Below are 15,728 nucleotides of genomic sequence, written 5' to 3'. Positions count from 1 at the left end.
AGAGAGTATCATTCAGTCCTTACAGACCTGACCTAATATATAGAGATCTACCCCCAGTGTATTGCTGCATTGCCTTTCAGAAGTCTGAGAAAGCTGGGTGACACCCCACCCTTAATTAAAGATCCCACCGGTGATATCATTCAGTCCTTACCTGGTATATATAGATCCATCCCCAGCATATTGCTGCATTGCCTTTCAGGAGTCTGAGAAAGCTTGGTGAACCCCCACCATTAAATATCCCACTGGTGTATCACTCCATCCTTACAGACCTGACCTGGTATATAGAGATCCATCCCCAGTGTATTGCTGCATTGCTTTTCAGGGGTCTGAAAAATCTGGGTGACACTCCACCATGAAAGATCCCACCGGGATATCACCCAGTCCTTACAGACCTGACCTGATACACAGAGATCCACCCCCAGTGTATTGCCTTTCAGGAGTCTGAGAAAGCTGGGGGGCACCCCACCATTAAAGATCCCACAGGGAATATTCAGAGTCCTTGCAGACCTGACAAATAAATCTAAATCTTGTATACAGAGATCCATCCCCCTAGTGCATTATTCCATTGCCTTTCAAGAGTCTGAGAAAGCTGGGTGACACATCTATGACCACCATTAAAGATCCCACAGGGAATATCATTCGGTCCTTACAAGTGGATATGAACTGGTATAGAGAGCTCTACCCCTAGTGAAGTGCTACATTGCCTTTCAGGAGTCTGAGAAAGCTGGGTGTAGGCAGTGTGTATAATGAGCAATAAGAGGTTTCACTCAACTCTCCCCAAACAGAGAGATGGCATAATAGAAGGGACAACTCAAGGACTTCTATATAGTGTAGGAATAAAGAGTGCGGGCACTGTGTAGACACAGATCATGCCCACTCTGACCTTAGCCATACAAGACCTGAGGGAGGGTACTCACCAGCCATTATGGCTTTGCCAGGGTGTGTGATTTTCCCTCGCCCTCCTCCTGGAGCAGCAGCCGCCAGGGACCTGGGGACCACCCGCTTGTTTCCATTCATTGCAGTCCGCGATAACCCGCAGGGCCCCTCCGTGACCGTGAACGGCTGCAAGATGGAAGACATGGCAGCGGCGCTAGAATACAGGCACCGAGACCACCGGGTAGTGGAGACCCTGCGCCTGACCACGCCCCCTTCATTAATATGCCATAAGGCGTCCACGCCCCAGAACACTGATTCATACAGTGGAGCCACGCCCACCAAGAAGCGCTTATGAATAATTAGTATAATGTCCACGCCCTCCCCTCGGAGAGTAGCTGCTCCTGAACACGAGGCTTATTAATAAACAGTAGGCGGAGCGCGCTCATTGGCTGCTCAGTCACTCCTGTGCATCCTGTGGTTTGTAGACTGAGAGTAAAGGGGCGGGCACTGTCACCTGATTGGCTGGACGGGTACTATGCCGATCTGCTGATTGGCTGGTGGTAGATAAGGCGAGACGAGAAGATGAAAGGGTCCCGGAGTGATTGATTGCGGGTCTCCTCCTGGGGGTCGTCACCTCATGGACTTGACCTGTTCTTGTGATGATGACTACTGCTGGGTGTGTAGGGTCAGCGAGTGCTGCTTACCCCGCCATAACCCTAGTCAGATACGTGTTACTAGTATATACGGGGGAATACAGACAACAAGGAGTGCACAAAGAAAAATGTCACATCATAGGAAGCTATGAGAGCTCAGCTTTCCCAGACTCCTGAAAACAGCCGAAGGCTGTCCGGGCATGCTGGGAGTTGTAGTTTTCCAACAGCTGGAGCCACCCTGCATGGGAATCACTGTTTTAGGAGATGGTTATTATCTATAGCACACTATAACAAACATCCTCCTCATGTAATCTCCTTACTACTGGGGTGACACACTGTAACAAACATCCTCCTCATGTAATCACCTTACTACTGGGGTGACACACTGTAACAAACCTCCTCCTCATATAATCTCCTTACTACTGGGGTGACACACTGTAACAAACCTCATGTAATCACCTTACTAATGGGGTTGACACACTGAAACAAACCTCCTCATGTAATCTTACTACTGGGGTGACACACTGTAACAAACCTCCTCCTCATGTAATCTCCTTACTACTGGGGTGACACACTGAAACAAACCTGCTCATGTAATCTTCTTACTACTGGGGTGACACACTGTAACAAACCTCCTCCTCATTTAATCACCTTACTACTGGGGTGACACACTGTAACAAACCTCCTCCTCATATAATCTTACTACTGGGGTGACACAGTGTAACAAACCCCCTCCTTATGTAATCACCTTACTATTGGGGTGACACACTGTAACAAACCTCCTCCTCATATAATCTTCTTACTACTGGGGTGACACACTGTAACAAACCTCCTCCTCATGTAATCTCATTACTACTGGGGTGACACACTGTAACAAACCTCCTCCTCATGTAATCTTCTTACTACTGGGGTGACACACTGTAACAAACCTCCTCCCCATGTAATCTTACTACTGGGCTGACACACTGTAACAAACAGACTTTTTTGTAATGTGTATGGGGTTCCTTTACCCAGATCTTCCCAGGCATGCATGGTGCTGACACCCATTGGCTGGATACAATGGAGAATGTATGCACTTGAGGCTCACCATGCATGTTTTTTTAAAGAGTTGAGGAACGTACTCTCTATCACCGAGGAAAGTGCAAGGAAAAGTGCAAATGTATCACACAAAGAACGTTCACGGGGATACGGTCCATCGCAAAGCCAGTCTCTGAAAGGAGAGAGGCCCCCCTAACATAACCACCCTTCCCCTCCGGGTTAAAAGGCACATGTGAGGTTCCAGGTTCAATGTCCCTTTTCACAGGTCTCACCGGGGCAGCCGTGGAGCTGATTCCTCAGTACCAGCCCCCGGAAAGCCCTGGTAACCTACCACCCTCCATGTTTCATCCATCCTACATCAGTGGTTAATTGGCGACCCACCGATAAAAATAGATACTGCACTTGATCTTAGCCAAAAGGCCGAGAAGCAATATACAACACACACATTAGAAATACAACACAAACATTACGCTTTTTCACACTCCCATTGCGCCCTGTCAACGGGCAAAAGCAGGTCCCGACGGACCCCATAATAGTCAATGGGGTCCATCGGGCGCCGCTGTTTTTCAGCGGGTTTTTCTCCAACTACTCTCCCCGGCGGCACTGACGCCTGTCACGCTAGTGTAGAAGAGGCTTTAGAGACAATTTTTATAGGAAGACAGTATTCCGGTTAGTTTGGGGTAAAAGCCAAAATACTCCGAAAACCCATATGAATATAGGGGACCCTACGGAGTCCTTGCATATGTCGGCTGTGCTGAAATACTATTCGCTGATCGTTCTTTGGAAGTCCCATAGAGAGTTAGTTAGGCCATGTTCACACGACAGAATTTCTGATCGGAAGAGTCTCATTGCTTTGAATGGGATAAATCTGCAGCATAATTTCTGCAAAGGAAAAATCTGCAGCGGATAGCTCGATTCTGGACTCCGCCAAAAGAATTGGCATGTGAAGGACAACAAAGGTGCTATGCATCCAATTCCTGCAAAATATATATATATATATATATATTGTCCCAATATTTTCCTGTATGTTGTACTTGGCAGATTTTGGCTCTATTTTTAGCACAGTATGAAGCACAGTATTTACAGTATTTTTTGCAGTCTTCCCCAATTTGTGGCTCTCCACTGAATCAGAACTACAGCTCCCATCATGCCCTGATAGCCTTCTGGTGAGTAACAGATTGGATACTATTACTATCAGTGTTCTCCAATTTTGAGGCTCTCCAGCTGTTGTAAAACTACAGCCTTTATCCTGCCCTGACAGCCCGAAGGCTAATTTTCCACTTATATCTGCCACTGCAGTTTTTGAGCCAAAGTCAGAAGTGGATCCATAAGGGAGGAGAAGTGTAAGTCCTTCCTTTATATGTCCTATTCCTTTTGAATACAGTGATCCCTCACCTTACAATGGCCTCAACATACAATAGTTTCAACATACAATGGTCTATTCTGGACCATTGTAGGTTGAAACCAGACTCAACATACAATGTACGGACAGTCCAGATCTGTGAAACGTGTCAATGGCTGAAAGAACCGACCAATCAGAATGGGCATTCACTGGTAAAACCTCTGTATTACTGAAGTGCATGCACTGACTGGTGTCTGGTAGCGCCCCCTACAGTACAGGAAGGTATTACATGTTCTGTACTCCTCTGTACCATGTGCCAGGGTTATCTGCTCCTTTGGACACCAGGTGAGGACGGCTCCATTTTAAATTTTTAGGACACTGCGTGCACTGTACAGGACCCTGAAGAAGCTCCTGTCCTCTCCTAGACCAGCATTTCCCAACCAGGGTGCCTCCAGCTGTTGCAAAACTACAACTCCCAGCATGCCCGGACAGCCTTTGGCTGTCCGGGCATGCTGGGAGTTGTAGTTTTGCAACAGCTGGAGGCGCCCTGGTTGGGAAACGCTGCATAGACAGTGATTTACAGCTCCCAGCAGATCTTTCTTACTTTTATACGGAAGGATTTGCTTTATCTATATTAGGTATCTACTTATTTTTCTTTAATCCTCACTTTTTCCTATTTTTGGATGACATTTTGGGGCTTCAGAACCAATTACCAGGTTTCCATAGAGTTATGGTCTCAACATACAATGGCTTCAACATACAATGGTTGTCCTGGAACCAATTAATATTGTAACTTGAGGGACCACTGGTACACCTCTGGCTTTGGCTCAAAAACTGCAGTGGCAGATATCCAAAAACTGCCAGAAAAAGACCCAAGTGGAAACTTAGCCTTCAGGCTGTCAGGACAGGATAAAGGCTGTAGTTTTACAACAGCTGGAGAGCCTCAAGTTGGAGAACACTGATCTAAAGCAATACAGTGATCCCTCAACTTACAATAGCTTCAACATACAATAGTTTCAACATACAATGTTTTTTTCTGGACCATTCTAACTTGAAACCAGACTCAACATACAATGCTACGGACAGTCCAGATCTGTGAAACGTGTCACAACTGGAGGAACTGACCAATCAGAATGGACATTTCACTGGGAAAATACCTGTATTACTGAGGTGCAAGCACTGACTGACTGGTAGCGCCCCTACAGTACAGGGAGGAACTACAAGTTCTGTACTACTCCTTACCTGTGCCAGGGTTAGCTGCTCCTTTTGGACACCAAGTAAGGGTGGCTCCATTTTGGACACTTGGTGTACTGTATAGGACCCTGAAGAAGCTCCTGTCCTCTACATAAACCATTGTTTCCCAACCAGGGTGCCTCCAGCTGTTGCATAACTACAACTCCCAGCATGCCCGGACAGCCAACGGCTGTCCGGGCATGCTGGGATTTGTAGTTTTGCAACGGTTGGAGGCACCCTGGTTGGGAAACACTGACATAGACAGTAATTTACAGTTCCCAGCAGATCTTTCTTACTTTTATATGTGAGGATTTGCTTTATCTGTATTAGTTATCTGCTTATTTTTCTTTATTCCTCACTTTTTCCTGTTTTTTGGATGACATTTTGGTGGCTTCAGAACCAATTACCAGGTTTCCATAGAGTTCTGGTCTCAACATACAATGGTTTCAACATACAATGGTCGCCTTGGAACCAATTAATATTGTAACTTGAGGGACCATTGTAGTATCCAATCTCTTGCTCACCAGAAGGCTGAGATACTTGAAGGGGGTTGCATCAATGGTGTAAATTCAATAGTAGCCTGATGGAGATTCATCAGGCAAAAATTAAAGGGGTACTCTGCTCCCCAGCATCCGGAAGTTTAATGTTCCGTACGCTGTGTGCGGGCTTCCGTGTTCAGGGCCGCCCCTTGTGACGTTTCGCCCGCTCCCTCAACGAAAGTCTATAGACTTTCGTTGAGGGGCGGGCGTGACATCACTAGGGGGCGGGCGTGACGTCACAAGGGGCGGCCCTGAACACGGAAGCCTGCACACAGCGTTCGGAACGATAAACTTCCAGACGCTGGGGAGCGGAGCTCCAGAAGCAGGGCAGCGGAGTACCCCTTTAATTTATTCCTTATCCACAGGATAGGGGATGAGCAGCTGATTGTGGAGGGTTTGACCGCTGGGACCCCCGTGATCTCCGGGACGAGCTCAGTAAAGAGCTCGTGTTGCAGCTGACACGCACTCAATTCATTTTTATGGGAGCGCCAAAAAGACTGAAGTACAGGGTTCGGGCATCGTCCGATAGGAATGAATGGCGCGTGTGCCGTCTAGTGGTACACGACACGCTGTCCACACTGAGGGGAGATTTATCAAAACCTGTCCAGAGGAATAGTTGCTGAGTTGCCCATAGCAACCAATCAGATCGCTTCTTTCATTTTGCACAGGCCTTGTTCAAAATGAAAGAAGCGATCTGATTGGTTGCTATGGGCAACTCAGCAACTATTCCTCTGGACAGGTTATGATAAATCTCCCCCTGAGAGCCCAGAGATAATGTGGGGTCCCAGCAGTCGGACCCCTGTGATTAGCTGCTTATCCTCTATCCTGTGGATAGGGATATGTTAATTTTTGCCAGAGTTCTACTTTAATTAAACTTTCTTGCTAAAAACAAAACAAAAAAAAACCTAAGAAAAAATACAGTAAGGAAAGATGCAATTTCCCAGATATATATATTTTTTTTGCATACTATCTGTAACTTTATTAATATCTGATCCACTCTGCTATAACCGCACAGTGTGAATGCCTCCTGTAATCTGATAGCTCACACAATGCCGCAGCCATGTCGGTGTCTGTCCAGACAGGGCTCGTCACCATTTGTCGCTTGTTTACGTTCCAGAGGCTCCAGGGAGCTGTAGATAACCGGAGCGCCCCCAGCAGGCGGGGGGCACCGGGCCATCACTGTATGTAAAGCGCATCAGCCCTAGTGAGGCCACGCCCATGCTGTCATGGAGACGCGTCATTCCCGCTTCCATGGTAACCGCCGTGTTTGGCTGGCAGTAGCTGAGCAGTGGAGAGGTAGCCCTGGTGCAGGAGGCAGGAAAGGAACAGCGCCCCGAACCGTCAGGACGGGATCACCAGGTATACAGCCTGATAACTGCTAAGGAAATGTATAGCTGCTGCAGAACCTCTTGAGAAGTATCGAGCTAGACATAGAGGGAGAACTGAGCTGAATCTAGAGCTCTTCTATGGAGTATATAGTGAGGTTACATTTGGGCCCCTGCTTATGAGCGGCCATACACCCCAGGGACTACTCTAGTAGGGCTAAGGACAGTCCCAAAAACCTTTGTAGAGGAAGACTGGTGCATTTTCCCATAGCAACCAATCAAATTGTTTCTTTCATTTGAAAAAGATCTCTGAAAAATGAAAGAGGCCACCTGATTGGTTGCTATGGGCACCTATGCCACTCTACACAGATTTTCATAAATCTCCCCATAATGTATCCTATGTATTTCATGAAAACCACAACTATGTTGGGCCGAGTTGACATAGCTGCCATCTGGCATGCAGGCTTATGGGGCAATGGATGGGAGGTCCTATGCAAAAGATCGAGCTTCAAGGGTGTTTAATAGGGTGCCGAAGCCCCTCTGCCACATATGAAGATGCCAGCATCATAAATGGCACATAGTAGACCAGGGCCCAGGAGCTACAAGTTACACCTCACATAATATACCCTTAAAGGGGTACTCTGCTGCTCAGCGTTTGGAACAAACTGTTCCGAACGCTGGGGCCGAGAGCTTGTGACGTCATAGCCCCGTCCCCTCATTATATCAGGTCCCGCCCCTCAATGCAAGTCTATGGGAGGGGGCGTGACGCTGTCACGCCCCCTCCCATAGACTTGCATTGAGGGGGCGGGGTGTGACGTCATGAGGGGACGGGGCTATGACGTCACGAGCTCCCAGCATCAGCCGCAGCGTTCAGAACAGTTTGTTCCAAATACTGAGCAGCGGAGTACCCCTTTAAGGGCATATTGTGTGAGGTGTAACTTGTAGCTCCGGTGAAAACCCTTTTTTTTTTTTTTTCTTTTTTAAAGATCAACTAATGCCAGAGCGTTAAATGGATTTGTAAATTACTTCTATTTAAATAATCTTAACCCTTCCAATACTTATCAGCTGTTGCATGCTCCACAGGAAGTTCTTTTCTTTTTAAATTTCTTTTCCGTCTGACCGCAGTGCTTTCTGCTGACACCTCTGTCTGCCCCAGGAACTGTCAAGAGCAGGAGCAAATCCCCACAGCAATCCTCTCCTGCTCTGGACAGTTCCTGACAGTCAGACAGAAAAGAAAATTAAAAATAAAATAACTCCCTTTGGAGCATACAGCACCTGATAAGTACTGGAAGGGTTAAGATTTTTAAATAGAAGTAATTTACAAATCTAACTTTCTGGCACCAGTTCATTTATAAAAAAAAATTAAAAAATAAAATTCACTGGAGTACCTCTAGAGGTCAGATCCCACAAAAAAAAAAAAAAAAAAAACAATGTTACTCAGTACCTAATCCTGAACATGTACATCTAATTTTTATGCCTCTATCAACTATATTTATTATAAAAATCCCTATTTTTATTAGTTAACAGTGTTAGACATCCTCTTAGGGGAAGGGGGCGTGTCCCTCCCTTGTGGTGGTGGTGGTGGGAAGTGATTGGTCTGTCTGCTCTTGCAGCCTTGTCCATGACTCATAGACAAGCCTAATGCTGCTGCAGAACTGTTAAGTGTCCCAGTAGGTATGGGGACCCCTAGTGGTGGGATTTTCAAAGATTTTTAAACAACCATATTACAAAATGTCTTTAATTTTCTTCAGTAACAACATATAAAAAGTTTTTGGATCTGACAGTGCCCATTTAAAGGGGTTATCCACCATAAGGTGATTTTAGTATGTACCTGGCAGACAGTAATGGACATGCTTAGGAAGGATCTGCACTTGTCTTGGGGCTAAATGGCTATGTTGTGAGATTACCATAATACTGTGGCTAGCTTTTTGTGAACTGGTATTTCCTGTTTGACTTTTCTTTTTCAACTACAAATCCCACAATTCCATTTTCCTCCCTCCCACACATCAGCCACCCCACCCATTGAAACCTAAGTGAGCTGCATCTATTCAAAGACCTGTGGTTTTCAATCAGGGTACCTACAGCTGTTTCATTAGTCGCAGATTGATCCCTCCACCCATTGAAGCAGACAGGCTCCCTGTCATCAGCTGACTAGTGAGTCAGGTCTCGGCCACATTGCAACCTGAGAAAATCTGAGACAACAGTCATTTTGTTTGCTGTTAAAAATAAATATTGGGCTGAAAATCACAGAAGAATTGTGAGAAAACCGTCACACACAGATACAGACACTATATTATGAACTACACTAACTTTACAGCCCCTGTAGCATAGTCAAATAAAAAAAAATATTGGAATACCCCTTTAACACCTTTCCACAGAAACGCCACAGATCTCAAGAACAGAGTGCCCCTCTTGAATGATGCGACAGGGCACTTGCATGACCAGTGCTCCATTAACTGATCTGCAACTGAAGGAGGTTGTGCCCAGGTATTTCTGCTAGTCTTATAGCAGTAAATCACTTTGGCTAAGATCAAGTGTAGTATCTGTTCTTATCATGCAGTCCACTGGTAGGAATGGATGACTGCATGGAAGAGCAGGGGCTGGTGCCACGTAACCAGCTCAACGGCTGCCCTGATGTGACCTGTTTCCTCTGGGTCTGGTCACTGGGCCGGGGGGGGTGTAGAGCCAAAAGTACAAAACTCAATGGCTGGATGGACCCCCCACCGAGTTGAAGCACTGCACCATTTACTCTTCACCTTGGCACTCTCTCTTGGTATCCCGGACTTTTGGCAAGGATCAGGGACATTTTTATAGATCCGTCCGGATGACCGGGCAGTAACTCACTGCATCATCCGCTTATTTGTATGTCTCCTTTTTCACTGTACCACGTTTGTTGTGTCTATGTTCACTACGATGGTCAGAGTGCAGTTGCCCTTCTGAGTGTGCCTCCTGGAGGTCTAGGGGAGGTGTGTGTGGCCTTCTGGTTCCTCACCTCCCTGCAACCCCGGGTATTTCGGCCTCAGACAAGATGCCATTAGTATACGGCTCCTTGGTTGATACCTTGGTCAACGCCTGGGTTGATGCCAAGAGCACTTGTGGTCGCTTAGTAGCTTTGGCGGAAAGGGACATCCAACACGGACCCTTGCAGGTGCCTTCTGTCCCGAAGGGAATGGGTAAGTTCAGTGGGGGGGGGGGCTCTCTCCTTTTGGAGAAGGGCTTGTGATAGACCATATCTGTTACGCCGAGCGCTCCGGGTCCCCGCTCCTCCCCGGAGCGCTCGCTTCACTCCCTCCGCTGCAGCGCTCCGGTCACGTCCTCTGACCCGGGGCGCTGCGATCCTGCTGCCAGCCGGGATGCGATTCGCGATGCGGGTAGCGCCCGCTCGCGATGCGCACCCCGGCTCCCCTACCTGACTCGCTCCCCGTCTGTTCTGTCCCGGCGCGCGCGGCCCCGCTCCCTAGGGCGCGCGCGCGCCGGGTCTCTGCGATTTAAAGGGCCACTGCGCCGCTGATTGGCGCAGTGGTTCCAATTAGGGTTTTCACCTGTGCACTTCCCTATATTACCTCACTTCCCTTGCACTCCCTTGCCGGATCTTGTTGCCTTAGTGCCAGTGAAAGCGTTCCTTGTGTGTTCCTTGCCTGTGTTTCCAGACCTTCTGCCGTTGCCCCTGACTACGATCCTTGCTGCCTGCCCCGACCTTCTGCTACGTCCGACCTTGCTTCTGCCTACTCCCTTGTACCGCGCCTATCTTCAGCAGCCAGAGAGGTGAGCCGTTGCTAGTGGATACGACCTGGTCACTACCGCCGCAGCAAGACCATCCCGCTTTGCGGCGGGCTCTGGTGAAAACCAGTAGTGGCTTAGAACCGGTCCACTAGCACGGTCCACGCCAATCCCTCTCTGGCACAGAGGGTCCACTACCTGCCAGCCGGCATCGTGACAATATCCTTGTGCACGTTTTTTTTCTTAGTGTGACATCTTTGTCCTTTTTCTTCCACGTGGATGATAGAGAGCCTCGGCTCTTTAAAAAAAACGAAAAAAAACAAACAATAATATATATATATTTTTTTTTGAGAAATCCCAAAGCCATAAGATATTGGAAGAAAATGTATGTACCTGCATAGAGCAGTGTCGCGTGTGATATTGAGCTGTGCACACAAAGACATTGTATCCCATGGTCACTTAAGAGTTAAATACGTGCATCAGATTACTGGGTGATTAGTAAGGTTACCCAGCCGGACAGTCTATGCATACTGTATTAGCAGGTATCATTATCCCATTGTCTGATCAATCACTTAAGGGATGGTATTCACTCATTGATAAGCCTTGTGTGATGTTACAGATAAGCCTATCACCTTTATCTGCCTATCTCCTTTATCTGCCTATCATGTGCTTTATTCTGTGTTTCCGTCCTAGATTTAACATAACAGCAGACAATGGCCAGACTTGTCCAACTTCCACCAAAGTTTCTCCCAAAGGAGTGGAGCCTTGCCAACCAGACCCAGTATGCCAGTGCGGAGGTTCAGAGGTCGAGATCTGAAAGGCTAGTGGCTGAAAGTCAGAGGTTAGCTGATGAGATTGAAAAGACAACCCAAAAAACGCAAAAGGATGTCAACAAGAAGTTAGGTATGCCTGGTGTAAAAGCTTCTCTAGTGGTAAAGTGTATCCCCTTTTCAAATTAAAATAAATCTGTGTGAAAAAAAAAAAAAAAAATTATATAATAAAAATAGTCAGTATTATACTATAGGGCAGTGTTTCCCAACCAGGGGAAAGAACAATCCCGGCACTCACTATAATCTTCTGCCAAGTGAAATTTGTTTATTGGAAAACACGGTGAAAACACAATTGGACACGTTTCGGCCAAAGCCTTTATCAGATTGACATGTATGTCAGTCTGATAAAGGCTTTGGCCGAAACGCGTCCAATTGTGTTTGCACCGTGTTTTCCAATAAACACATTTCACTTGGCAGAAGATTATAGTGAGTGCCGGGATTGTTCTTTCTACTATTGCCATTTATTCCACGTGCACCACCAAGGGACTCAAGTGCCGACCCTTATTTGTTTCTTTTCCCAACCAGGGGGCCTCCAGCTGTGGCCAAACTCCAACTCCCAGCATGCCCGGACAGCCGAAGGCTGTCCGGGTATGCTGGGAGTTGGAGTTTGGCCACAGCTGGAGGCACCCTGGTTGGGAAACACTGCTATAGGGCTACATACACTATGGGTAAAGCAGGTACCATTCAAGTGTTCAAGTACCATTCGGATTTCTGTTCTGCAGGCTTCATCTATAATTTGAAGTTCTCCCAAAGCTGGTTGGCGGACCCCCCTTTCCCCCCCCTCCATAGACTTGTATTGCTTCTCTTGCAGACACAGTATTGATCTGTGCAAAGTGCCTATTTAAAGTGGAACTCTGGTGGAAAACATATTTTTTAAATTAACTGGTGCCAGAAAGTTAAACAGATTTGTAAATGACTTCTATTAAAAAAATCTTTACCCTTCCTGTACTTTTTAGCAGCTGTATGCTACAGAGGAAGTTCTTTTCTTTTTGAATTTCTTTTTTGTCTTGTCCACAGTGCTCTCTGCTGACACCTGATGCCCGTGTCAGGAACTGTCCAGAGCAGGAGAAAATCCCCATTGCAAACCTATGCTGCTCTGGACAGTTCCTGACACGGATAGAGGTGTCAGCAGAGAGCACTGTGGACAATACAAAAAAGAAATTCAAAAAGAAAATAATTTCCTCTGTAGCATTCAGCTGCTAAAAAGCACTGGAAGAGTAAAGATTTTTTAATAGAAGTAATTTACAAATCTGTTTAACTTTCTGGCACCAGTTGATTTAAAAAAAAAAAAAAAAAGTTTTTCCACCGGAGTACCCCTTTAAAGTCTATGGGAAATAGCTGAGCCCTGTATGCACAAATTAGACCACCAGACTATGGTGCTTGTACAAGTGCTGCAGCCCCTTCAATGTTTATAGGTGCTCTGTACCTGCTACTGTTTTTAGCGTGGTGCAAGATACTTGAATGGGATAATGCTGCAGTACCTCTACAAATAGGGTGTAACGATCACACCCTATCGGTCCAGCCAAGACGCTAGAGAGAGTGTGATGGTGCAAGGGTTAAAGCCGCCAGACCTCTGGGTATCCACTACTAGTCCCAGCAAGTCACCAAATTAACCCTTAGATAAACGTGTTTCACCAGAGCTTCCTTCAGAAAGGTGAGCTCATATATTTAGAGATCAAAGACCAGAGCTGCTTAATTAAACATTTAATCTGATAAAAGGTATCACAGTGCTATGCATAAAAATAAACAAATGACATACAGGTATAAGAATATATATAAAAGAGTTTAGCAAGACAAGTTCAGAAAAGCAAAAATGAAGTTCTTACAGCGTAATAATATAGCAGTCCATGAGAGTGAGTCTCCAGCTGTTCTTAGGATGGTCTTGTCAGCTTGGGGCGCAGATCTTTAACAACTGACTCTAGCATTGTTACATATTATGTATCTCCTTTTTGGAGGGACTCCATTCCCCCCTCCCCTCTAATCCCACCAGGGGGGCATCTCTCTTCCTGGCCCTCTTATCTGGTTGATTATATGATGGGACCAGAGTGCAGGACTTCAAAGACGATGTAAACACACAGCCAGACCCCCCCCCCCAATAAACTGTAATACACAAAAGACACAGGATACACCGTCTGAATGACCCCTCACCCCCCAGGTCTTAGTTTATACACAGATGCAATTATAAAACACATGTATGATTTAATACTCAGGCCTGGGCCTGACATAGGGCAACAAGGTCTCTTCTATCTGCTGATCAGCAGAGGTCCTGGGAGTTGGACCCCCTCCTATCCCAAGGATGGGCCATCAGTTTTTAAACTTAGGATCAGAGAAATTTTTATAGATCCGGCCGGATGTCCGGGCAGTATATCTGCACACATTCACTTATTTCTTTCTTTTTTGTCTCACTGTGTCACTTTTTGCGTGTTGTGTGTCTACAGGATTGTTAGGATGTGGTAGCCCTTCTGAGTGTCCCTCCTGGCGGTCTAGGGGAGGTGTGTGTGGCCATTAGGTCCCGCAGTTCCCTGCAAAATCCCCGGGTACTCCTGCATGGGCTGGGTACCGACCGTTTATGGCTCTGCGGGCAGATACCTTAGCTAACACCAAGGGGGATGCCGGGAGCATTTGAGGTCCCTTAGTAGCTCCGTGAAAAGGGACATCGAACTTGGAACCTTGCAGGTACCTTTTGGTCCAGGGTGAAGGGTAAGGTTTGTTGGGGGCCTGTTGGAGAAGGGCTTGCGATAGACCGCATCCTTTGGGCACGTTTTTTAGTGTAACACGTTTTGCACTTTTTCTTGCACTTTGGGTGATTCGAGAGCATGTTCCTCAGCTCTTAAAAAAATGTTTATCAGTTTTTAAAGCTATTTAACTTGAATGGGAAAATGTTGCAGTACCTTGTACTGCTGATACAAATAGTTCAGAACGTACAAGTACATGGAAGTACAGAGCACCTATAATGATCAAAGAGGCTGCAGTGATAGCATGAGCGACTCTTCATTCAGCCAGTCTGATATAGTGGGTATATATGAGGATAGAAAATCTATTTAAAAATCCTAGATAACTCCTTTAATGTTTACCTGCAGGTGAAAGGTGAACATTACACAGGAGAAGTCTACCTTTCATCAGCAGATATCAGGCAACATTACATACAAACAACAGCTCAGAGAGGGTGAGCTTTACAGCTCCTGTGTTACCACATCACTGCTGTCTGGAAGAGTCCTGTCCTGCTTCTCCCAACATATTAGGCCTCTTTCATACTACCGTTATGACCCGGTAGTGTGACGGCTGTCAGGACCGCCGGAGAGAATAAAATAGTGCTTGCACCGTCTTTCTCTCTGAAAAATGCGGCGTCCGACGGACCCCATTGACTATAATGGGGTCTATCGGGACCCGTTATTGCCTGTTGCGCCCAGTCAAAATAACGGCCGTCAAACTCCCAACGGTAGAGTGAATGACGCCTTAGCCTTCAGAAGAGAAATTGAGCAGAAAAGGTTAAAGGAGGAGATCTCCAGGACAGAAAAACTTATCCCCCATCCTAAGCATAGGGATAAATGTTAGATTGCGGGGGTCCGAGCACTGGGACCCCCGTGATCTTCTGTATGGGGCCCAGACTCTCCTCCTCGATGGAGCATGTTGACCACCGCACAAAGTGATGGCCGACATGCCCTCGCAATTCATCTCTATAGGAGAACCGGTAATCTCCTTTAATAGGAATATGTTTTTGTGTACATGTGTAAGTATGTGGCGGAAGCTCCTTTTGAGGCTTCCGTGACAGATTCTGTTCAAATAACTGGACAAAAAAATGTCATAAGCACCATTTTTGTCGGGTTCAAATCCAGTTAAATGGCGGACATCAGCAAGAAACCTGACGGACCTCATTAAAGTCAATGGGGTCTGTTGAACTCCATTGGTGTCTGTCGTGCAGCAGATCGGCCTCCACATAAGTATGAAACGTGTGTGTGTGTGTGTGTGTGTGTATGTATATATATATATATATATATATATATATATATACACACACACACGTTTCATACTTATGTGGAGGCCGATCTGCTGCACGACAGACACCTATGGAATATATATATATATGAAGAAACAAGGTCCGGCACTAGGTTGCAGGTAAAAACTTCTTATTCCTTTATTTCAAGATTCTGCAGTACAGGGTAGAAAGTCTG

At 46.3% G+C, this 15,728-nt stretch overlaps 2 protein-coding genes across 5 annotated transcripts in view; one reads left to right on the top strand and one right to left on the bottom strand.

Annotated features, from left to right (window-relative positions):
• The window catches only part of LOC130356743 (tricarboxylate transport protein, mitochondrial-like), a 51,996-nt gene extending 45,139 nt beyond the window's left edge, over nucleotides 1-6,857 (bottom strand). The window contains exon 1 of one of the 2 annotated variants that reach the window (XM_056558657.1): nucleotides 6,728-6,857. In XM_056558657.1, the coding sequence (XP_056414632.1) occupies nucleotides 6,728-6,776 (49 nt within the window). In that variant the 5' untranslated portion in view covers nucleotides 6,777-6,857. Of the gene's footprint in view, nucleotides 1-917; nucleotides 1,303-6,727 lie in introns of those variants that run through there. The other variant, XM_056558656.1, reaches the window with a different exon arrangement.
• The window catches only part of TEKT1 (tektin 1), a 32,066-nt gene continuing 17,773 nt past the window's right edge, over nucleotides 1,436-15,728 (top strand). For 2 of the 3 annotated variants that reach the window (XM_056558655.1, XM_056558653.1), the window contains exons 1-2: nucleotides 6,904-7,040; nucleotides 11,420-11,629. In XM_056558655.1, the coding sequence (XP_056414630.1) occupies nucleotides 11,440-11,629 (190 nt within the window). In that variant the 5' untranslated portion in view covers nucleotides 6,904-7,040; nucleotides 11,420-11,439. Of the gene's footprint in view, nucleotides 1,553-6,903; nucleotides 7,041-11,419; nucleotides 11,630-15,728 lie in introns of those variants that run through there. The other variant, XM_056558654.1, reaches the window with a different exon arrangement.

Source organism: Hyla sarda, chromosome 2 (assembly GCF_029499605.1).
Source record: "Hyla sarda isolate aHylSar1 chromosome 2, aHylSar1.hap1, whole genome shotgun sequence".
Lineage (NCBI taxonomy): Eukaryota > Metazoa > Chordata > Amphibia > Anura > Hylidae > Hyla > Hyla sarda.
Note: the sequence above shows the minus strand (reverse complement) of the source record. Positions and strands in the feature narration are given on the sequence as shown.